Here is a 25,959-nt window from a genome sequence, read left to right as displayed (position 1 = left end):
AAACGGAAGACATGAAAAGTTCATCAAAAGAAATGGAACAAATTGTCAGAATAGCAAAAATATAAGGGTGGGAAAATTGATTTCTCTGTGCCTGTGTCACCACATGCCTGCATTCTTCCTCCAGGGACCAGTGTTTGTAGCCCACAACAGCAACAGGACAGAGCACTTCACCCCAAGGTCATGGTGTGAGGGGCTGGCCAGCCTCATCAGCCATGTTAAGAATATAGTTAGCCATGTCATCTTCAGTGGGTGCATCTGACACCACCCACGATTCGTTTGCTCCAGTCATCTGCAGGCGACAAATAGGGCAATTCCGATGTCGATCACTCCTATTGGGGAAGTCAAATAAAGAGCGGTTTGTTTTCTTTTTCTTCTTTTTTAAAAAACAGGTTGGAAAAGAAATACATGAACATGGTTTTTAAAAAAGTAGCATAAAAGTATATAGTGAAAAATAGATTTCTCCCTCCCATCCCGATCTTTAGTTCTTATCCCCAAGGGCAACCACCATTACCAGTTTCTTATATAATATATTCTTCTAGAGACAGACTAAGTGTGATCAATTTGTGTGTGTTTACATTACTGCTTTTTTTACTAGTCAGTATGTCTTGTAGGCCATTATGTATCAGTACATGCTCGAGCTATCTAGTCTTTTAAACCTACACTGAATGGGGAGGCCATCATTCATTTAACTAGTCTCCCATAGAAGGACATTAAGTTTTTTCCCTGTCTTTTGCTGCTCCAAACAATGAAATGGAAACATTCGAGATTTAAAATAAAAGACAGCTTTACACGAAGAATAATTTTCCTGATAGAAAAAGAGCTTATATATGATTACTTAAATAAGATTATGTTTTCCAAAGGGATTTTTCTGTCACATGAAACACTATTTTGGAAGTTTCAAAAATACCATATTCGAGCCAACAAGATGTCATGCAGGGAAAATGTTTTTCTCGTCATCTCTCAGTGAAATCTGAGACCAAAGTAATTAAATCATATCAATTGCTCTTTGGCTTTTGTGCAAAAATGAAGAAATCTGTTCCAGAAACTAAATGTGAAAGCTAGAGCTGGCATATATTATTCAGATTCATTTCTGGCTCCTCAGATATTTTATAAGATAAATGTGTGCTCTTCTGTGCACAAAAGCCACAATTTTAAAACAGTCAACTTCTGCTTCTGGCTGACAGGGACAGATTTATCTTTCTACTTAGAACAATTAAAACACAGGACAAAATACATGAAATAATGGTTTTCAATGCTGGGCATCAAATGACACAGGACAACGATCCCTGAGAGATGGAAAACAAGGGCGAGCCCTATACTTGCGCCAGCTTGCTGCCTTGAGTTTCTAGGCTGCAGAGCAAGCCGGAGGAACCTGGATGCAGCATGGTGGCAGGCTCGGGCTCCTGGGGGGAGGCAGAGCTGAGAATCTCGGGAGGCTGAGACAGCTCAAGTCCACAGGGCAGAGCTTTGCAGTGGAGAAAGCAGCACAAAGGGAGAATTCCAGAATCTACCAAAGGTTTCCTAGAGTATATTCAGCAGAATAATGATTCGTGTGTGCATTTGAGGAAACTACTTGAGGCTGAGGATTACCCAAGAGGATTTGAGGGAACAGTTCCCAAAGCTCACACAGGGTGCTAGAATATTGTCTGTTCCCACCAGCCAGACAGGAAAACCTCATAATTTATGGAGCACTGAATAGAATCCTCTGAAGGGTCTTGCCTCATTAGTGGGACATAATTTGCTCTAAACTAAAAAGTGCTCTGGTCCTGCCTAACGAATTGTAAAAGCAAAAGACCTAAAAGGATCAAACTGTTTCCAAGTAACTATATTCCAGAACAAAGCTCAACAATATTTATAGGAATACAAAAATATCCAGTGCCCAAAAAGGTAAAACTCACAATGTCTGGCACCCAATCAAGAACTACCGGGCATAAAAAGAAGCAGAAAAATGCAACCCTAAATGAAGAGAAAAATGAAAGCCAATCCAGAGCTGACACAGATGTTAGAATTAGCAGACAAGAAGATTAGTTTATGATAACCGTATTCCATATATTAAAAACAAAAACAAAAACAAACAAACTAGAGGAATGATCAAACACATTAAGTAGAGACATGGAAAACATTAAAAAACTCAAATTTGTAGAGATGAAAACTATAATATCTGAAGTAAAAAATACACTGGATGGGATTAATGGCAAGTAAGACATATAGAAAAAAAGATTAGTGAGTTTGAAAAGACATAGCAATATTAATTAACCAAAATGAAACACAGAGAGAATGACCCAAAAAGAGAAAAAGAAGGAAAATGGCATCAGTGAGCTGTGGGACAACTTCAAGTGGTCTAACATAGGTATAGCTGCAGTCCCATAAGGAGAGGGGAGAGAACAGAAAAAATATTTGAGAAATAATGGCTGAAACCCTTCTAAAATTGATGACACCATAAACCTACAAATTCAAAGAGCTCAATGAATCCTAAGCACAAGGAACATGAAGAAAACCCACTCTAAGGCACATCATAATCAAATTGGTCAAAACCAGTGATAAAGATAAAAACCTTAAAAACAACCAGAAGGATAAAAACCTACACTTTACCCACACAGGAAAAAATATAAGGACGATAGAGATTTCTCATAGGAAACAATGCAAGAAAAATGAGAATGAAGTAACATCATTAAAGCATTGAAAAAGAAAACACTATCAGTCTAGAATTCTATCTCAAAATAAAAATATCTTTGAAAAATGATGTTTAGACAGTCAAGGAAATCCTATGGAATCTACAAAACAGCTATCAGAATAAATGAGTTTAGTAAGGTTGCAGGATACAAGATTGATACACAAAAATCTACTGTATTTCTTTCTATATATTGGCAAGAAACAATCATAAACTGTAATTTAAAAATATAATTTAAAATAGCCTAAGAAATATAAAGTACTTAGGGATAAATTTGTCAAAGATATGCAACACTGAAAACTACAAAAATTGATAAGAGAAATTCAACAAGACCGAAATAAAAGGAGAAATATATTGTTAAGAAGTCAATACTCTCCAAACTGATCTATTTATTTAATGCAATGCCAATCAAAATCCTTGCAGTTGATTCTAAAACTCATATTGAAATTCAAAAGACCTAGAACAGCCAAAACAACTTGGAAAAAGAAGAAACAAAGTTGGGGGATTAACACACCCCGATTTTAAGACTTATAAAAGCTATGTTAATCAAGGTCATGTGGTATTGGTATGAAACAGAAAAGTAGACCAGTGGAACAGAATAGAATCCAGAGACATACCCACATATATTTGAACAACTGTTTTTCAACAAAGGTAAAGAGGCAATTTAGTGAAGATAGCGTTTTCAACAAAATGTGCTGGAACAACTGAAGTCATGCAAAAAAGCAATTTTGACTCATACCTCACACCACATCCACATGTACTCTTCCATTTGACCTTTGCCTATCCCGTTAAGGCATTGGGTAACTTACCATTTGTCAATGCACTTCTGGCAGAAGCTGTGAGCACAGGGCAGGATGACGTCCGCTCTACCATCCATGCAGATACAGCACTCCTCCTCATCAGTTAGCTGCTTCACCCTGCAGTGTGCAAACTGAGCTGGAGCAGCGATGTTCTTTGCTGTCGTTATACTTTAAACTTTGTTTCCATAGCCTTAAAAGCACTATCAAACATCTCTGTGCCCTTAATATAAAGCAATGACTCATGCAAAATCGGACTAAATCAACACACCTTTTAGGAATAGCACATAGTATAACAGGGAAGAGTACTAAGGGGGACAAATTTCATAAAGAAAGGCAGGAGAAAAGATAAATTCTGCAATGGTTAAAAAGAAAATATGGACAAAAACTGGAAATATTCAGGTCTTTCTGAAAACAACTTGGCCCATTTAAATCATATTGAATTTATATAAATGAATTCAACCAAAGTATCATTGATTCACCATGCAGGATACAAAGCCCTCTGAAATATGGACCTTGCCATCAGGGCCTTACGGATGCTGATAATGGGCATATAAATGAAAGAATAGCTTACTCTTAATAAGTGTCAGGTGCTATAGGAAATACAAAAGACATAGAAAGCAAAGTCTCTGTTCTCAAGGAGCTCTTTCATCTTGGGAAGAAAAGAAATGTCAAATCTACCCTAATCACAATTTAGAGCGCCCTGAATGAGCCCAGTGCCTTTGCATGCCGTGTTTTCCTTTCCTGGATACCCTTGTGAGTTTGGTAAACTTCAACCTCAGTAACTCAGCTCAAATATCATCTCCCTATTCTCAAAGCCCACATTTGCCTCAGTTAAAGGACTTACATTATGTATTTTAAGTGGCTGTTTTTTGGTGGGTCTATCCATAAACTGTAAGCTCTTTGAATTAAGGAGTTTGTCTTAGGTTCTCAATAAGTGTTTCCTGAAGTGATTTTTTTTTTTTTNAAACAAAAAGATATTTACATTACGATTCATAACAGTAGCATAATTACAGTTATAGAGTAGCAACGTAAATAATTTTATGGTTGGGGGTCACCACAACCTGAGGAACTGCATTAAGGGGTCGCAGCATTAGGAAGGTTGAGAACTGCTGGCCTAGAGGGAGGAAAACCAATTAGATCCTTATTTCAGCAATTCCCTTGGGAGGCAATTAGGGCCTGATCTAACAGGCATTACGAAAGACCAATCATCAGGATGTGGTAATAAATTAAACATATGCTTCAGTAATGGGCAAAATAGGGTAGCCACTGAATTGAAATGGGGAAACTGAATGAAAATCTAAATGGATGTGGATCTAATGTATTTAATTTTTTTCTATGTATATTCAGTTCAACATTTAAGTGCCTTTTAGGTGCTACATGCCATGCCCGACCCAGATGAACTGGGATCTCTGCTTTTGAGGAGCTTACAATTTACGTCTAAGGATGTGGACTTGGGCATCAGTAGCAGAGAATACAACTGAACCCACAAAGAGTGACAGAGTTCTGAAGGTCAGAGTTCACAAGTGAGGAGCAGAGGGCTATAAAGAAGAACAGCATTCTGGATAGAGGTAAAAAGAAGAACAGGAGACAGAGATGCAGCTGGTGGAACCTGTACAGTGTTCACTTGATATTTTGCTACCTTTCAAGCAGTGCAGTGACAAGAAGGAAGAAGAGTCTTGCTCTACTTGTCTTTGTTAGACTACTTATAGAGTATTCTGTTCTATGCTCCCTATCCTGAAAGACATATTGACAGATGGAGGGTCATCCAGGAAAGCCTCCAGGACATAGAGAGATTCATAAACAAAGGCAGAAGGAACTGGGGATGCTTATCCAGGAGAACAGAGACTGAGTGAAAATTGGATTATTATTTTCAAATATTAAAAGGCTGGAGAGAACAGACACTTTTGGTGGAATTCCAAAGGGCACTGCCACTGAAATATGCAGACTACAGTAATAAGTTAGTAATAATAATAGTTAACTCTTATAGACATATTATTGGGTTGTTGGAAAAGTCATGACGCATTTTTGCAACGAAAAACATAGAAAAAATATGTCATGACTTTTCCAACAACCCAGTATTATGGGCCTACGTACTGTTCTAAGCATTTTACATATATTAACTCACTTAACTTTTTCAAGAGTCCTATGAAGCAGATACTATTGTTACCGTCCTCTTTTAAAAGATGAGGAAACTGAAGAGAGTCTAATAATTTGTTCAAAGTCACACAGTTAGGAGTATAGCCAGGATCCGAACACAGGCAATTTGGTTCTAGAGTCTGTGTTTGCTGCCTCAGGAAAGCCCGATTTTGGCTACTCTGAGGAATATAATGCAAAAGGGAAAATTTCATAGGAATTAGAGCCATCTGTGTATGAAAAGTCTTGCTTCTCTGAGGCAGTGAGTCCCACATAACTAACTGCAGGTGTTCAAGTATGTACAAGTTGGACTACCACTTGGCTAAATGTAGTAAGTAGTCTTGCTACTCAAAATGTTATCCATGCATTGGCAGCAGTGACATTACCTGGGAGCTTGATAGAATTTCAAGCTCTCCCTCACAACCACTGAATATCAAAGTTTAGGAAGCACTGTAGTACAGGATCTTCATGCACCAAAGAGTAATAACGCAGCTGTTAGGAGCATGGGTGTAATGCCAGAAAGGCTGAAATGTGAATCTTAGCTAGGCCAATTTCTAGCCATATCACTTCTTTATTTAAACCTTAGTTTCTTGTAATCTGAAATGGGCCAATAATTGTATTCTAATCAGGTTGTTGTGAGGATTTAATGAGTTTATACATGTGAAACATTCATCACAATGCCTAATACCTATAAGTACTCAATAAATGTAAACCAATAGAAATATGCATCAGATGTAAGGCTAAACCAGAAAAATATCTCTTAAGATCCCCTTCAACTTGAAAAGTCTGTTTTTCTATGAACCAGTGTATTAGGGTGTAACTAAAAACCAAAAAAACATAGAAAGGCAAGATGCAGCCCTAACCTACCAATCAGTTTCCCAGTCTCGAGGGCACATGAAAAGGGATAACACCCTTACCTCCTTCATTAAGATGATTGAAATAAGAAAAAGTGTTACTCATTTCATTTGCTATCATAGAACTTAAATATACTGGTAAATACTATTCTCAACTTCCAAAATACTTAAAAAAAAAAATCACCACTCTGAAGAGGGAGAGGAAAAAAGGTAGAAAATCAGATGCCTGTTTTTGAAAGATTAACTTAACAAAATACAGGAAAGCCTAAATGCTGCCTATAATGTTTTAAAACTCATTTGGCATTTCAGTAACACTTGTACAGCCCAAGCACAGAAAACCAAACAACCCTATTAAAGATAAACAGGAAATGATAAACGGAAAGTATAGTTTTACTACAACATAGTATTTGGATACCAGTTGGTTAAGAATGGACCAGAAAATATAACTGTAAATGGAGCAATAAAAGAGGAATTCTTGTTAAGCATATTCTTAACTTTAAGGTAAAAGACACTGCTAATACAGATTTCTGCTGTCTACCCAGTATGACAATAAGACAGAATGTCAACATGTCTGGACCCACGTAAGGCTTTTTCCAGTGAGGCATTTACAAAATTTAAATTATGGTCATGGTTGTCAAATGGCAACAGGTGGGAGCTTTCATATCCCAAAAGCATTATAGAGAAGGAAAAGAAAGTTTGGATAGTACAATAACATATTAGGCCTGAGTAAACAAGCACCAGCACAGAAAACTCTAGCTGACTTCATTTCCTTCTGGTATATGCAGTATGTACATCAGTATGTACTTGTTCATCAGTATGTACTTGCTCATTCCTGAGTGGACTGCCAAATTCTGGATCCAGTATTTAAAAATGTAATGCTCCAGTTAGTCAGGTACTTTTAAGGAAAACAAAAATGGTTTTACCAGATTCTTGGACCTAACTCCCTGAAGGGCTTTGAGTATCTAAGAACCTAAATACCTATTATAAGTGGCACATTAACTATAAATCCTTTGTCATTACATACGAGCATGTAGAGTGGAGACTGGATTCATGGAAACGGGGTTGACAGAAATATTACCTGGTGTGAGCCACATTAACTTTTCTTTAATTTGGCACTCTAACAATGTCCTGAGGCACAGAATAATCCAAAAGCTGATCTGGGATATAATATCAATTGAGACAAAAAGTAATGTGATTTACGATGTCACAAGCAGCACCAGCAAAAATACTAATGAGCTTCCAGTAGCTTGCATATTGGAAAATGAAACATGGTACTCATGTATTGTATACCTTCCCATCCAAAGACTAGCCTGACAAGATGTTACAGATGATGAGTTTTCATCAGGGTCTTCAGAGGTGGAGCTCTGGGCTAATACTCCTGCTGCTTGACTTGTGATGTCTTTATAAAGCTGAATAAATTGGTACAAATTCATGATCCGTGATGCTTCCACAATGCCACTGCTTTTGTTAATCTAAAAATACAAAGAAAATGAAAAAACAAAGTTGGTAATTTCTGATCAAATTTTTTCCAAAAAAACGGGAACAAATATTTAGTCAAACACCCTACAAAATAGAAGTTTTCCAGGTTTGCAAACTACCCAACAGGAGAGCAAGAGTCTGAGCAAATGAACAATATCATGTTCCCTACATTTGTGCAGTTCAAAGTACTTAACGCAAATTTACCTCACTTGATATTCACAATAACCCTGTAGGACTGATTAGTCAGCATCCTGTTTAGAGTTGATAAGGTCCTGTTTAGAGTTGATAAGGTCAAGCAACTTCCCAGACTTGAGAAATGAATTTTAGAGATCAGTATTGATAATTCTTTTCATTTTAATTTCTTAAAGACTTTCTTAATTAATGTCTTTATTTGAATCCAACAACCATATGCCGTTCTACTATAACTGAAACAACAGATTGCTTTCTTGAATATCTTAAATTCTATTTTATACTCAAACTTCCAAATGAAAGTGAGAAAATTACATTAAAATAAATCCTAACAAAATGTGGTTTAATTTTTCCCAGAAAGCCATTTTGAGCTACAGCAAAAAACTCATTTAATAGGAAGTGGAACCAGTGGCCTATAGGTTGTATCCAGCCCTGCCCTAGCTTACATTCCTAATGTGAGAAGATATTTGGGGCAAGGGTGATGTAAAAGGTAAGGAGAGAGAATACTGCTTTCATAAGATTTCAGGACTTGTGGGGTATATATTCATTTTTGAAATGACCAAAGCCCTCAGGGTTGAAGAACTTGAAGTAATCATAGATATGTGAGACTTTCTTTCAGCTCAGGAGATGACATGAAGACTGTGGGAACAGAAGCAAGCAATGAAATCTATTGAGTGCATGTCAAAGTAAATGAAACAAACAAAATCAGAAAATACTTAGAAAGAAATGAAGAATGTAGGGAGATACATAGATAGAGGGTCTTAAAATTGTGAATGAAGTAGGTTTTGAAATGCGTTGATAGAACTGGGGATATAAGAAAGTGAAGTAAATGAGGTTACATGTTAAAAAAATAGTAATATTTCCATTTTTGGAATGAAAATAATAATTGTTGTAGCTAACATTTAATAATCATTTACTTCCTCCACAACTAGACTGAAGAACAAAAGGACAGCAACTTGTCTGTTCCCCTTCCCCAATTCCCCAACGCTGTTCCCCTCCTCCAATTCCCCAATAAAATCTATACAAAAAAATAAAATAATAATCACTTACTACTTGAGAAGGCAGTTAGAATAAAACTGAGATAACTAACATTTATTGTCTACTACTTGAGAAGGCAATGAGAGAAAAAACTGAGCATCAAGTATGAGTCCGATTCCATGTTGTAAAAATGGTAAAACCATGGCTGATAATCAGAAAATTAATTAAATTTTGGGAAGGTAAGATCTACATGGAAATGCAAATATGTAATATTCTTTGTAATAAAAGACTATACATGGGGTTGGGAAAAAATAAATAGAATTAAAGGTGATAGGACTTTATAGAGGCTCACAAAATAGGTTGTCAGAGCTGAAGAGACTGAGCCAGTCTTCCTTTGGAACTGCATAGTTCAGAAGAAATTAGGGAATAATTCATATAGACAAAGTTAATCAAACTGCAACTATTAAAATCATAGGATTCATGCAACAAATATTTATTGAACACCCATTATGTGGATGTTACAGCACTATGTGCACTGCTCTAGGCACTGGTGACATAGTGTGTATAACAGACAAAAATTCCTGCCCTCATGGAGGTTACACTATAGGTAGGACAGACAAGATAATACAATACAGATTAGGTAAAATGGAAGTGTTATGGAGATTAAACAGAGGAGATGAAATGCTGAAGGGTTGCAGGGAGGCCCTCACAGAGCTGACATTTAAGAACTGGAAGAGGTGCAAGAATGAATCATATAGGTATTTGGGAGAAAGATCATTCCAGGCTGAGAGAACAGGAAGTGCACTGGCTGCTAGGCAGAAGTGTACCTGGCAAGGAACGCAGGGAGTCCAGCAAAGAGCCCAGTGAGGCTGGAATAGAATGAGAGAGGGAGAAGTGGGAGAAGATGATGTTAGGGGGTAAGGTGGGAACAGAATGTATAGGACTTTGCTGATCAGAGCAATGACTTTGGCTTTTATTCCAAGTGCATGGAAGTCACTGGAGGGTTTGGCGCCAAGGAATAATATGATCTCATTTTACTTTAGATTATGAGTGGAATAGACTGGTGGTTGCGCTGACACTAGGCAGAATGGGGGAAAGGACAGAAGCAAGGAAAATAGTTAGGAGGCTACTGGAATAATCCCCATGAGAGATGATGGTTGCTAGGAATAGGGATGGTGGAACTGGATAGAGTCTGAATATATTTTGAAACCTGACACAGAATTCACTTATGAATGGACTGTGGGGTATAAGAGAAAAAGAGAAGTCAAGGATGACTCCAGGGTTTTGGTCTAAGTAACAAGGCGGATGAAAATAATACAATTCATGAAGCTACCTTAGTCATAATTTTAACTGGTTAATACTTCTAATATTATTCCCATAAAATATTCCATTTAAACAACATTTAGATTATTTTTAATAGTGAATTAAATATTGTTTGAGGATAATCATTATAGTAGATGGCAGTCAAGATGAAGTCTTGCTGTAAACATAGAAGGTTATAGCACAATTGTTTATTAGTTGCTTAAGATTAAGAAATATGAAATTTCAGTCTCCTATCAGTTTTTCATATTGGACTCCAAGTCTTTTTTTCTACTATAAACACTGATTTCTCATAGATTCTTTAAAAAAAAAACAAAACAAACACAAAAAAACCTAAGGACTGCAAATAAAACAGTTCTTTATAGATTTAAAATCAAGAAAATTTACAAAAGATCTGATTGCCTGTATCTTTAATACTTTTGTTTGTCTATTTAGAATCGTTTTTTAAGGAAGATGTTAAATCACACACTGATGTAATGGCTGGAGATACCGAGGTGAAAAGGAATTTAACTAATAGTAATATTTAACATTAATTCTGTGTTTGCCAAGGAGGAGCAAACTAAGGGATCAGAAACCTTATGCATTCATATTTGCACAGCTTTCTACAATTTATACTGGTCTCTTTTATACTGTGAGATGAATACTTTATGAAATAAAGTTGGGGAGATAATGTAATTTAGGTACTTCACTGTATTAATAAACAAGGAAAGCTTCAATCTATCCCAGTCATTTAAAAGGAAGAGTTTTTTATTTCGTCAACAGATTTTTGTTCACTCAATGTATACTGAGTGCCTACCAGCTGCAAAGCACAACAGGCTATAGAGTTACAAGAGTGAATCCAGACAGAGTTCCACCCTCAGTAGCTTACTATCTACTGGGGGAGATAAGAACCTAAATAAGTAATTTTATTCTTTACGTAGAATTTAATTATTAAGTATAAAGTGCTACTGGAGTTTAGAACAGGCAAGAGAATTTCCATTAGGGAAGACTTTATGGATGAGATGGTATTTGGGATGGGACTTTAAAAAGACATCAAGTTTAGACATGCAAAAATGCAAGGTGAGGCAAAAACTACTGGCTGATCACACAAATGCCATTCCCACTTTTCATTGCCAGCCCTAGTTTTTATTTTGGTATCTACAACTCATGACTCAGGAGCTAGTCCTGGTTGGTGTAATCTAACTCAATCATGGTAATCACACCCCTTCTGGGGACCTGAGCTAATATTGACCCAATGAGTTGGGAAGAGGGATCTGCTAGGTCTCTGAATTAACCAATCCAGGAGCTACTTTATATCAGGATCTCTTGATAACTGGAGAAAATACTGTTTTTACTTAAACTAGTGGGAACAGGTTTTCTGTGACTTGCAGCTAATGGCAATTTAAATGACAGAGGAATGGACATTGTAGTTGAGGGAGCTCAATGAGTAGAGAGGTACCGAGGAAACAGCTATACAGCCTTAAATTATTTAAGTATGGGGAGACTATAAAGTATAAAAGGGGATAGTGGTAAATAAAACAAAAAAGATAGTTTGGAGCCATATCGTAGAAGGCCTTGAATGCCAGGTTAAAGAGTTGGGACTATTTTGTAGCCAGTGAAGAACTGTTGAGGAATTCTAAGCAGGCAAGTAATCTGATGAGAGTTGTGCTTTAGAAAGGTTAATCTCACAGCATCATAAATTAGAATCAGTAGATGAGTCAAGTATGGAGATTAATCACTGAATCTAAAGTAATCTGGATGAAAAGAAAGAGGGACTTGAGCTATAGTTACAGTCTCCTTGAGAGCATGGAATTTATCTTATGAATATATTGGAAGTGAAAGCTGGTAAAATGGATGAGATCAGATGGCTGGTTACTGTGGAGAGGGCTAGAAAAGGAGTAAGAATACGTGTTTTTCAGAAACAACCTTTGTCACTAGAGTTCTTATAAATTCACCCATGTATCCTTTGAAGCTGACTGTCAAATAGTCCTGAAAGATTATGTGCAATGTAAGCTGCAGCTGTGCGATGATGCGAGTATGGGAGATATGAGCCTTTCTTAATGACTTTTACATGTTTTTAGCTCCAGTCTTCATTTCTTCTTTACCTTATTCCTTTGCAAAGTCAAAAGTTGCAGATTCCCAGAGTTCTTTTGGGAATGTATTTATTTGTTAATAACTGTTAAAAAAACCCGAATGAATTTACTGTAAATATAATATAAACCCAATAACAGAAACAAAAAAACCCAGAAAACAGCAAGAAATATGTGATTGGTATACAATTTTTGAGCCCAGGAACGGAAATATACATAACAAAACACTGTCTTGGATCAAACTGTCACTATTTCAATGTGTATTCTATTACTATGACTTGTAACACATTATATGCTGTATAAAGTTACACTACCACCCACAGTAAGTAGTACTTTAGTAACTTGTGATGAATAATGCAAAAAAAATAAAAAATCTGAACGATGGTTCTCTGGTAGCTATTATATCACTCTTTAACATTTGGATTTAGAAAAAATAAACTAAGCAAATTTCAATGTGGACAGATCCAGCTGAATGGTATTAAACTATACTATGTATTTTCTCTAAATCGACTGTAAACTTTAACAGGTGCCACTCCAGGCATTTAGCCAAGTCTGGAATTAACAACTATCTTTCATCCTCTAATTCTCTTTATTTATTTTATTTTTATTTTCAATTACAGTTGACATTCAATGTTATTTTATATTAGTTTCAGGTGACCGCTAATCCTCTTTAAAATTCTTTTACTACTTAAATTGATTAGAACTTCTAATTTGATCAACTATCTATAATCAATCCTGCTACACTTAAAACATAGTAGTGGTAGGGCCGGCCGAGTGGCGTGTTGGTGAAGAGCTGGCTTGGGACGCCAGAGGGCCCCGGTTCGGATCCCACATATGAGGGCCAGTGATAGTGCCCTTTACAGCTAAGATGCTGAACAACAGCTCGACCTGGAGCTGGGCTGCTGTGAGTCGGCTGGCGACAGCATAGGCTGCAGCCTCTGCTGCACTGCGTTGCCATGGGCTTCTGTGTGTAGCCAGCAGCCAGCGTGAGCGGCCAGCAGCCGCCGTCAGCGGCCGTCCAGAAGCCGGCGACTGATCTGCCTCGCCCGGGAAGAGCGCAATAATGGTGCCAACTTGGGCCAGTGAAGCAACATCCTCCACAACTAGACTGAAGAACAAAAAGACAGCAACTTGTCTGTTCCCCTTCCCCCAATTCCCCAGTGCTGTTCCCACCCCCCCCCAAAAAAACCCCCAAAAAACAGTAGTGGCAATCAACCTCGTGGGGAAACATGGCCTATTATTTGGGTAACCCTTAGGGTCCATGATACAAAAGAAAATAATCTCCTTACCCGGGAGTTCTTTAGGAGTTGGTCAGGAATGGATTTCAGGGCACTTGTGACTGCCCAATTTATTGTTTATATGTATACGGATGATTTTATTGTTTTAGAGCAGGGGTTGGGATAGGAGGAGGCCTAATAAAATTCATTCCTTCATTTTCACCAAAAGTTCTGTGGCCTCAAAAAGGTTAAGAACCACCTTTTCTAATCTACCCATTGGTGAATGAGGCTTCCTAATACTCTATGACAGCTGCCATTATATTTTTTAGCACAGTTGGTATATTCAATTATCTAAAATTTAAAGCTGAACTAAGAGACACAGTGCATTAATGGTAAAAAATCCATTCTATAACTAAAAATCACAAGACAAAACAGAACAATCAAACCTTTCTAATGGATTTTAAAATTATTATTAAATAAATGAAACACAGTGTTCTTAAAAAAATGATCTCCTAAGATAACTTTAATTTTTAAGTAGTCATCTTAGAGCTAAGTAGGGCATCACCTTAGGATTCCATAGCCAGCTAAATCCAAAAAGAGAAGTAGAAAGTAAGGATGAGTTTACTACCACCTTCCTTAATAATAAATATCTCTGTTATATGGCAATTATACAACTAGTGAGATTCAGTTAACCTGGAAGGCAATAACAGTATCAAAACTATGTCTTACATAATTTTATAAATAAATGTTAATAACCAAATAATAACCAAATTATTAACATTTATTTCCAATATATATTACACTATTAAATATGGTTCTACCCATCAAAATAGTTTAAGCTCTGAACTGGAAGTCTCTGTCACTCTCACCTTGGTGCAGACCACCCGTACAACCACTTTCCAAAAGGCAGAGGAATCAGATCCAGGTTGTACCTCAAAAAGAAGATGTTTCACCTGACCAGAAGCCACTTTAGCAGTTCTGAAAAGAGACAAACACATTTGTTAATTTTATGAAAAGTCATAGAAAATAATGGATCTATGAAACCAGATTCAAGAAACACATTAAAGGACAGAAGGAAATTTGAGGAAAATACAAAGACAAATCATAATGATTGTAATAATTAGATTCTTAAAACATAAGGATAGAGAATGTTTTGATTAAACATACAACTTAATTTTAAAGTCAAGAGCATAGTGGAATATTTATAAATCTTTTTGTCATATCTATGATCTCAATGGTCTTTAAATTTCTAACAAAAAAAATCTATGAAAAACATGTCCAAGGAATCAGGTACTTAAAAGAAAAACTTTAGCTGGTTTCATTTATCCAAATTTTGATTATTGCCTCAGATATGTACATAAAGTGTGAAAAAATCTTGCTCTTGGTTGAGTCCTTATTTAAACAACATACTAACACATTTCTTTGAAAGAAAATTTTTATAGATAATTTGGGTCTGGATCAAGCAAATGATTTTGAGATACTTTAAATACAGCTGTACTGTCTTCCCCTAGCAGAGTAATTTTTAATCTGGAGCCACAGGATTCTAACATAAAAATATAACGCTTTTAGAGGATAATTCAATATCATGACATTAAAGCCAATTTAAATCAGTTCAAAGACATATTTAAGTATTCCTGCTTCCTTCTATCATTACTCACATTTCTCTCCAAGCACCAGTGGGGATATCACACTCAGAACTAAGTGACTAAATTGAGGCCACTGAAAATTAAGCAACTAGCCCTAGGTAACAGTCTGCCAGTGAAAGTAATTCAGCTGTGCCAGTTCCCAGTTCTGTTTTCTAGCTATCAAGCCATGCTTCTGTATAGATTTAACTCTCAGACAGCACTGTGCCCAACTCTGACCCATGAGAATTGGTTTTAAGGGCCAAATCCAGTCAGAAAAGTCCTGTGCTAAATAAATAAAAGGGAGATATTCTTTTCCATCACCTCAGTATTACATAGTAAGCTTAGCTTGTGGATGTTTTCATAGAACACATTTTATTCAGTATTTTTGGGTCAAAAGGCAAAATTTTATATAATAGACTAACTTTATATATTTAAGTTCCAAGATTCTAAAGGGATGGCAAATGTCACTGATTACTCATCATAAGAGTTGAAATGATAAATAAAAAACCACTCTTATGATACTATTAAATTCTCAACCCAATTTCATTCCTTAAGACTATGGTCCCAGAAGTAATGCCTCAACTACTACCATTTGGATGATCTAAAAAAAAAAAAAGAAAAGAAAAAAGTAAAATGGCTAAAGTTTTAAAAACCCATGACTACATTTTTATTATAAAAGATCAGACAATACACAAATATACACAGTAAAATGTAAAATCTCCCTGACTGCCCCCCTTTGCCACCAACTTCCCAGAGACCCAGTATGTATCCTTCTAGTTCATTTTCTATGTATTTACATATATATCCATACAGAATCCATCCATATAGCCATAGTGTTTTTTGTTTGTTTGTTTTTTAAATAAACTAAATCCAGTGGTCTTAAAAGAAATAATCTTCTAAGATAACTTTAACTTTTAGTTCTTTATTCTTCATGACTGGCTAACAACAGTAGGCTCCAGTCGTATCCATAAAAAGACTGTATTTCCTTCTCTTTATCTAATGTATTCCAGATGGCGAAATAAGTTTCTAATCAACCAATACAGCTATCAGAAAGCTTAGGGAGCAGGTTCATGTATCTTACCTTAAACTACTAATAGTGACTATAAGTAAGTTTATATATATAGTAAATGGGTCCAGACTTCTAAGTAATTTTGTTTGGCCTTTTTTGGGTTTAAGGAGAGGTTAAAGTGGGATAGTTAAGGTGGGATAGTGAAAAAAACTTCAGACTTAGGGAGAACTAGATCTGCCATTAATACTTGGGTAATCACTTGGGTAATCATTTTAGGCCTCAGTTAAAATGTCTAACCCTCATCAGAGTGCCTTACACGTACTATGTGCTCTGTGAGTGTTAGCTAAATTGAACAGGCTAAAAGAACCTTTATGATTTAATTTAAAAAACACCATAATTATACACCATAATTATACTATAAGGAGATAGAATATATATATATATATATATATATATATATATATATATGTATATGTATAAGTAGATGTAAGTTCTGCTAGAGAAAGACTTAAGAGAAAGAAGTGACATCTGCTAACCTGTCACTTGGGGGAGAAAACACAAACGAAAAGTATTTTAAATGCATATCAATCTGGGGCTATTTAGGGACAATGAGCCCTGTGTATTTTAATAGCTTACATACAAATTAGAATAAAAATTGATATAATAAAGAATTCACAAACAAAAGACTAAATCAATTCTATTAAATGTGCACATTAAGAAGGTAGAAAAATTTATATTCCATCTTAGACATTAATCTATTCAAGAGTTAAGTAGCGATTTAAAGATGTTAGCTAATTAGAAAATAATAATAAATGCAGTATCTTATTCTTCAGTGATGATAAATGAATTACTATATATGCATTTCTCTGGCAAAATAATGACTCGGTGAACAAACACATTAGATTTACTTATTTATTAACCAGGTGAATTGGTTGAGTTTTGGAAACCCAAGTGCCCTTCAACTATCCTAGGAGCCTTTCTCTAGAATGGCTCAGAGGCATCTTCTCTTCTGTTACATACCCCTTTAATACTTTCAAATAAGAATCAATTTATATGTCTGTGTTCAAAATTTAATTTTGTTTCTTCCGTCTCTTTTGTTCCTATTACATATTTTAAAATAGTCACATACTTTCTTTTTGTTGACAGCTCAGCGGCAGCTCAGCTCGGACTGGGAATCGAACTGGTGACCCTGTTGCTCAGAGCTTGTACTCTTGAGTGAGCTCTTACCAACTGAACCACTTGGCCAGCCCAAAATAGTCACATAGAAAGTCTTATAGTAGGCACTCAATCAATATTTGCTAGCTGCTGCTGAAAACAGTAAGTCTTACCAATCAATATTTCTGGTTACTTCTCAGACAGTCATGACATACATAAGGGGGTAAAAATAAAAACAGCAAGCCTTACACATCATTAAGTTCAGCTACTCTCCCAAGAAATTCTTCATAAGTTAAGGAGCCACTTTCTCGAACCAGTATGACATGTTTTGCTACTTTTTCTGGTAACTTGCTAAGAACCAACTGCGTCTGATCCGAAATTTGTTGTCCCATGATGAAATGATGAAATGATGTCTTTTGAAATCCAGAAAGAGTGCTGCTTCACACAGTTTCTGTCAAATACATAAAAAATTACTTTTATATATAATATAAAATAGCAATATACCCACCCCTCCAAGAAAATAAAGAAAAACAAGGAGTACCTTTAAGTGAGAGTTCAGTAGACTTACATGATCCTAAGGTGGAATTTATTTAAACTGTACCGTATTTTAAAGTAAAGATTTATATTTCAACTTTTTAAGATTACATAGCTAAATAAGAAGACAAGATTCACTTATATTATTGGGAGGGTGATGAACCTCTCATTTCTACAATTTTGCCAAGTCAAAACCCATTTTACACAAACACAAACACACACACACACACAGAGGGAGAGAGGGAGAGAGGGAGAGAGGGAGAGAGGGAGANGATGAACCTCTCATTTCTACAATTTTGCCAAGTCAAAACCCATTTTACACAAACACAAACACACACACACACACAGAGGGAGAGAGGGAGAGAGAGAGAGAGAGAGAGAGAGAGAGAGAGAGAGAGAGAGAGAGAGAGAGAGAGAGAGAGAGAAATGTACCCAGAGGCATTTAAGTGACTGTATCTAATAGGAAGCTTATTTAGCTTTATACAGTTTTCCTCAGAACATGTCTTGACTGCTTACCACATGTCAGACTCCAAGCTAAGGGCCTTCCACATATTATCTCATTTATTTCTTAAAACCCTAAGAGGTAGCCATTACTATATTCCTCTTTTACAGATAAGGAAACAAAGCTAAGTGACTTCTCTAAACAGTTGGTAAGTAGTTTTGGACTCATGTTTTTCAGATTCTAGTGCTCATATTCTTAAGCACTATGATATATTATATGGTATGCAATCATAATATAATTAGATCAGCTAAAAAATTTGTTGAATTACTTTATGAATGTGCAACTTATTTATAATTGTAAAATATATGTAAATTAAACAGATTTTTGGCATGAAAAGCCTAAAGAAATTAAAATGCTAGATACCGGTAATTTAACTACCTCACATTTTCTGCTTTAAAAAAAGAGACAGTTCTTTTGCTGTTTAACTCCTATAAGTGTTTTAAACATAGAATTTATGTAACTTGTTTTCTAAATATAAAGGTGATATTTTAGTTTAAAGGTTGGATTAATCTGTCAATATGGATCAGTAAATTATTGAATTGATTTCAAAATTTAACCACAAAATACTTATTTAGTAACCACTTACTCTAAAGTCTTGAAAAACATAATTCTATGTATCATGGCTAGTGAAGAGTTGGATTTGTTTATGATAGGTAGTTTTTTCCTTTGGTAAATTATGATTTATCGGGATATCAAGCACTAATAATATGATTAAAATAGAAAATAAGATAAATTTTTAGTATTTATCTATGCTGACATACTCTATAACTGAATATGAAAATCCCTGTATAACATGAACAATATTAATAGTAAAAGCAAATATTTGTTAATCACTAAACAATCATTGTGATTAAATATAATCTTCTAAGCACTTTACACGTATGCATGAATCCATTCATTTACATCCCCATTATAACCATTTTATAGATAAAGAAACAGGATAGTTAGGATAGTTAAGGAAACAAGCACAGAGAAGCTAAAGTAACAATCACATAGCTAATAATAGGGTATTTTTTTACAAAGTTAAAAAAAGAAAAAAGCATTACAATTTTTAAAAATCTGATTCTCCCACCTCTAAGAAATTCCATTTTATTTACCTTTCAAAGACTATCATTTTATCTTACCCAAATTAATGCTCATATCATATAAAGCGGGTGAAAGAGTAACAATTTCTTAGGAAATATTTTGCCAGGAAACCTGCTTTATCATTTAATCAAAAAATTAAATAAAGTTATAATTCTAAAATATAAAATATATAACTTGAAAATATAAAAACATTTACAATAAGAATTCTCGTAACCATAAATATATAACATTTTGCTTTGGGTATTAAAATTTAATGCACTGTATTTGAGATTTATTCTTTTGGTCACATTAAATATAGGAAAAGTACAGTTGTACTAAAGAAGAAAAACTCAACAATTACTGCTTTGAATCTGAGCTTACTTGGCAACAATAAATATTATATTACAGAGATAAATGAAAGGAAGTTGTTGAGGAAGATCCAGGCTGCTAAAAAACACATCTCTGAAGGCAAAATTATATATTTCAAATATAGCCAAGTGGATTCATAGCAACTGTAGCCAAAGAGAAACAAAGATCTCAGCTTAGAGGAGGTTTCTAGGGTATTCAACATTAGTGGTTTCTGGATTTCAAAGTAAAATTTCAGAATGCCAAGGTGTTGCACATTTATTTTTATTCTAAGGATAGTTTCCAAAAATAAACAAATAAAAAAAATCCCCCAAAGTAACAAAAAATCTAAAACAATTTATAACCTGAAAAGTAGAAGGTTTTACTAGAATAAAAGTCCGTCCCAAGAAGGCAATAACTTCATACTGACATATACTACATGTATACACATACACTATTGCCCTTATTTTCCTTGTTCTAATCCAAACTTGTGAAAACATCATCAGGAGCCAATGGCTGCAGAATGGTGTTCAGAGACCACTGTGTTACAAGGCCTTTTTAAAAATTAAATTCAAGAAATATTACATACCTGGCACTGTGCTATGTTCTGGGAACACAATAGTGAAAGAAATCTGGTTCTTGTCACCATGGAGCATCTGATACAGTGCAGAAGAGACAATCACCAAGAATATATTGTATAATTACAAAATGAGAAGTGTGAAGCCAAACAAGTAACAGAATGCAATGAAAGCCTATAAATGGGGGACTTGACCTAGTCTTGTGTCAGGGAAGAAGTCCTTGGGCAAACAACATTTGACTTGAGATTAGTCAGTTAGCCGGAGAAGAGGGGTAGAGGCATAGTGAGGCCTGGACATTCCAGGCAGGTCATAGCAAGTGCCTAAAATAGGAAGGAGCATGGTGACTTTGAGGTAATCGAAAAAAGCCAGAGCGGCTACAGCAGAGAGGCAGAGGGGGAGACTGGCACCAAGAGACAGGCTGTTTACCATTTGTATTGACGACCCAAAGACAAGATCACATGCCTGCCCAATCTGTGGATAACTAAAATTTGAATGAATGAAGACTGTCCACTGAATACCAAAACCAAGACTGAAATAGACGCTGATATTCTGAAATGAAATAAATCATATCAAATATAACTAATATTCTGGATATATTTTGAAAAGCCAACTGCCCAAAAAATACATAGGTAAGGTGTGCTTAAAATATAAAAGGTCTGAGGGTTTCAGTCAAAATAAGTCAACAGTAAATATGGACAAGAAATATGTTCAATAATCCTAAACCCTTGCTAAAAGCAGATGTCCAGAGCAAGAGCCTAGTCCCATTGTGTTCTGCAATGGTTAAACGACATTGAAGTTCTGTGATCAGCTCTAAGTCGTCACTTTTAAAGGGCACTAGTCATTTGAAGATTTTGGGGAGAGCATATAAGATGTTATAGAGCTAGTAAAGGAAACAAAGCAACTTATTCTAGATAATCATCGTAACGTGTAGCAACACGATTGGTTTGTTCAAATACTTGAAGAGTTTTCATGTGGAAGAGGAAGTAAGGTTTACTTTATATAGCTACAGAGAACAGAATGGCCAATAAGTGTAAATTAGGCAGGTTTCACATCAATATCAGAAACTTCCTATCATCCATAATTATCCAGAAGTGTTAAGGGCTGTCTTGTAACTTATGTGAGCTTGCATTCATTGAAGTGTGGAGGTGTTTAAATAAAGTTTAGAAGTTCATCTAATGAGTGTTTTAGAGAAGATTTTTGCTCTAGTGAGATGTGGAGCAGGTGACCTCTAACCTAATATTTTACTCTCAACATAAAACTCAAGTTCCCTCTAGATTTCCTGTATCAATCCAACCAAAATACAATAAAAGGTTTTACTCAACCAGACTGAAATCTTTAAATTACACTTACATTATTTAACAGAGAAAAAATTAAACTTCTGAAATATGTAGTCTTAGTAGGACCAAACACGCAGTGATAATTTAATCAATATGCCCACCACATACGAGTATTTAAAAAGAAGCCTTAGTCACTTATTTATTGAATTAAAAAAAAATGGTCCCTTTTGTTTCTGCACTGTTTTGATCTGGTGTCCTAACTTTGAATAATAAGGTTTATAATTTGAGGCAGCACATTAATTTGTTATCCTGTAATTGCATTTGGTATCTGGGAATCCTGACCACTACTAACTCCTCCGATTAAAAGGGAACAAAATCTAGAGATTACCAAAAGAGCCTGGAACAGTAATTCTCAGCTTGGTGCAGTGGAGAGAACCTAGAATTTATGGTTCATTTTGAATACCATAAATAATAAATATTAATGCTATCACTAGCATAAAACTATGACTCTGTGATGTATATGCAATATAAATTCACACCCAAGGGTCAATGTTCACAAAAAATAATCTGTTGAGGCTACCCTCTAGTCACCTACCACAGGTTTTTTAGTGTCCCTCTTTGGTGACTTTGCACATTCTTCTATCATAGCACATATCATCAGCTAGGTCAGGAGTCCGCAAATTGTGGCTCGCGAGCCATATGCAGCTCTTTGGGTACGTTCCATCTCAAAAGTTTGCCGACCCTTGGAAGAGCCAATCCTGTCCCTCACAAAAATTTAAAAATTATTCGAGGGCCGGCCGAGTGGCGCGTTGGTTAAGAGCTGGCTTGGGACGCCAAAGAGCCCCGGTTCGGATCCCACATATGAGGGCCAGTGACACTGCCCTCTACAGCTAAGATGCTGAACAACAACTCAACCTGGAGCTGGGCTGCTGTGAGTCGGCATAGGCTGCAGCCCCTGCTGCAGTGGGTTGCCATGGGCTATTGTGAGTAGCCAGCAGCCAGTGTGAGCGGCCAGCAGCCGCTGTGAGTGGCCAGCAGCCGCTGTGAGTGGCCATCCAGAAGCCAGAGACTGATCTGCCTCACCCAGGAAGAGCGCAATGATGGTGCCAACTTGGGTCAGTGAAGCAATGTCCTCCACAACTAGACTGAAGAACAAAAGGACAGCAACTTTTCTGTTTCCCTTCCCCCAATTCCCTAGCACTGTTCCCATCCCCTAATTCCCCAATAAAAATCTTAAAAAAAGAAAATTATTCGAGAGCCATACATATATTTTTACATAATCACCAATGTGAATAATATCCTTTAAAAATTTTATAAATGAAACTATGATAGTTTTACTTTCATTTTCAATTCTACTTCAGACATGTACCTACCCAAAGAGCCGCAGGTGGCTCGCAAGCCGCAGTTTGCTGACCCCTGGTAGCTCTTCTGTCTCGAGTTTGCCTACCCCTGAGCTAGGTCATTTGACCACGTGCTTTTGTGAGCTTCTGGAAGATAGCAGTTGTGTTCTCTCTTCTGGTAGATACATAAGCACACAATAAATGTTAACAAATGGATACAGAAAATATTGTTGACAGTTTTTTTAAATTATTATTATTCACTTAGTATTCATTTGACTCTCTTTAACCTATCCAATCATTTACTAGTACTAAATTTGAGAGAAGCTGAAGTTAAAAAAAATATATATATGGAAGAAAAAATATAAAATTGTAAAACTGTATCATTCAACTAATGTGTATGTAAATTGAGGGATATTCACTATTTGATATTAGCAAAATACATCCTTCTAGATCATGGAACAGTCGTATTGCGTAGGAATATAATATGCCAACCATTGGCATAGGATTCAGCAAAAGACAAATCTCTGGTCAAGATTTCTCAAAAACCAGCAGCTTTTATACTATTGTGCCACCTATAATTTAATCCTTTCTAACAGGATAATAATGTGCTTTCAAAAAACATTTGAAGGTTTTTTTCTTTTTTTTTAAAAAAGAACAACTGTTATTTTGAAACTCATAAGAATATCAAGGATTCCAAAAATGCCTCATTCTCTAGTGGGTGGTAACATACACTTGATCACTTCTTTTTCTAACAAATGAATTGTTGTAGTTCAAATATTCTTTAGAAAGATATAAAATCACATTATGGGTAATAGGCAAGAAACAAAAACAAAAAAACCAACAACAACCCCCAAACCCAAACCAAAAAACTTCCATGACAATTTAAACCATATTCATTCATAAAATGATGAAAGCGGAAGTTGAAAAGCCTGAAAGTGCAACAAGATGACTAGTTCACAAGTATTTACAAAACCTCTCTGAAACCTGCTCTCCATGAAATTTTTTATCAACTACTTCACTTACAAAAAATGTTTATAATTGAAATAATCAACTGTTTTCATCATGAAGTCAAACTTTATTAACATCAGTAATTAAAAACTAAGTACTAAAAACTAGGTCCCTAAGGATACTATTTTATTACTCATTGTTTACTCAAACTCTAGATCTGTAAGCAGGTAACAGCTGTTCTGCAAGACAAGAAATCAACAGCAGTTATAAAGATACATAGTGAAACAATTAGACCAGACGTAGTCACTATCGAGTCTAGAATGCCTGTTTTCTAAGAAAATATTTTATAGAAAAAACTACAAAAAGATAGATAGTACTTGGAGATTAAGAATACAGATTTCTGTTAGCACCAGTGTGTTTGCTAAATGCATTTCATATTAGAAAAAAATACACCAACTAGATTTATAAGAATCCTCTCTGGACCTCCCCTGCTTTTTTAGGAGAAGGGTAAGGGAAGTGTGTTTAAGTGTTTAGATGTTAACTAAGAAGGATCGGGCTACACACATCAAATATAAAGTTCACTTACACCAAATAACAAAGAATATTTTGTTAATATACCATAATATTCCGGAGGAAAACATTTAGAAACGGCAGCCAGGCAGCATCAAAGGAAAGAAGAAAAATCCATACTACTTTTGAGTTTTGAATTCAGAAAGCATCACTTCTTAGAGCGGGGACTGCCTAATTTAGTATGGTTGGTCCGCGGCACCCTATGCCCCGGATGACATTCTGAATGGATAGATCTCAATTTATAGCAAGAAGAACGGGCGGAGGGGAGTGGAGAAAAATAACTTTATGCAGGTCTCAGAATTGAAAACCACAGGCAGCTTTATAAATACGCCAGAGGAAAGAACTGACACCACTTGGCACCGTGAAATAGGACAGGGTCAGAATATGGACGTACACCGCAATTAAAACAAAGGAGCTGGGGATCAATTTGAATAATAGTAAGTCCACATTTTATAACACGACACAAATTACAGAAGAAATCATTTCCAAAGCTAACCCAGAAGGCTTCTTTTTCAGAAATCATTAGTACAATTATTATTAGCAAGGAAACGCTCTGTCTCATCTGGGTCTTATGGTAGTTGGTTCGACAAGGCAAAGCCTTTGAGAAGGGGGACAGCCTAAACTAATTTAGAAATGGGGGGCGGCAGCTAAGCTAAGTAGATTGACTTGGCCATTTCTCAGTTAGCGTTCCAGGCAGAGGGTTTCTAACCTGGGGTGTCCGGTGCGGCGGGGCGCACAGGGTTTTCAACAGCGCCAGTGTGTTCACTAAACCCTCTGGCCACCCTTGCCGCCTCAGCCCCTTTCTCAAGCGCACTTGGACGTGGAGATTTTAACCAACAGCTACTTCCGCTACCAGACAGACTGCGCCGGCGGCAACATTCAAAAGCGGTTCCGGGCTCGAGGAGGAAAAACTCTCTCCAGGTCCCCCAGATCCACCCACCAAACGGGTCAAGCCGCCTCCCTCCCGTCCCCGCCCCCGCCCGGGCCACTGGGAACCGCTGGGTGTAGCCACTGCAGGGCCTCCCGACCCAGCCCCGCGCCCTGAGTCGAGGCCTAGCTAGGGCGGCGGGGTGAGGCCTGTCTCCCCACTGAAGGCCGGCTCTGCAGCCGAGGCCTGGCTGGTGGTGGTCTATTCCCAGCCTGAGGGTCGTGGAGCAGGTATGAAGGGAAACGACGAAAAGACAGCACTGCGCAGCTCACCTCAGGTTCAAGGCATTGCGCTTCCGGCGGCACCAGCGCCGCCTTAGCCGGCCGCTCAGATCTACAGGCGGCGCCAATAGCTCAGCCCCGCTACCGGGTCG

General features: G+C 36.5%; 1 protein-coding gene across 4 annotated transcripts; it reads right to left on the bottom strand.

Annotated features, from left to right (window-relative positions):
* Positions 1–4: 4 nt before the first annotated feature.
* On the bottom strand, positions 5–25,959 carry RNF141 (ring finger protein 141). Of its 4 annotated transcripts, none has more exons than XM_019656250.1 (7): positions 25,859–25,946; positions 23,174–23,315; positions 17,749–17,950; positions 14,580–14,688; positions 7,749–7,930; positions 3,481–3,588; positions 5–329 (listed from the first exon to the last, which is right to left on the bottom strand). In XM_019656250.1, the coding sequence occupies exons 3-7, from the start codon at positions 17,889–17,891 to the stop codon at positions 179–181; spliced, it is 693 nt and encodes a 230-aa protein (XP_019511795.1). In that variant the 5' UTR covers positions 17,892–17,950; positions 23,174–23,315; positions 25,859–25,946; the 3' UTR covers positions 5–178. The 4 variants fall into 4 exon arrangements, with proteins under 4 accessions (XP_019511795.1, XP_019511796.1, XP_019511794.1 ...); XM_019656251.1 differs by lacking the exon at positions 23,174–23,315 and adding an exon at positions 20,535–20,601 and having other exon boundaries at positions 25,859–25,945; XM_019656249.1 differs by lacking the exon at positions 23,174–23,315 and having other exon boundaries at positions 25,859–25,959.

Source organism: Hipposideros armiger, unplaced genomic scaffold (genome assembly GCF_001890085.2).
Source record: "Hipposideros armiger isolate ML-2016 unplaced genomic scaffold, ASM189008v1 scaffold_256, whole genome shotgun sequence".
Classification (NCBI taxonomy): Eukaryota; Metazoa; Chordata; class Mammalia; order Chiroptera; family Hipposideridae; genus Hipposideros; species Hipposideros armiger.
This window is presented reverse-complemented; position numbering and strand designations above follow the sequence as displayed.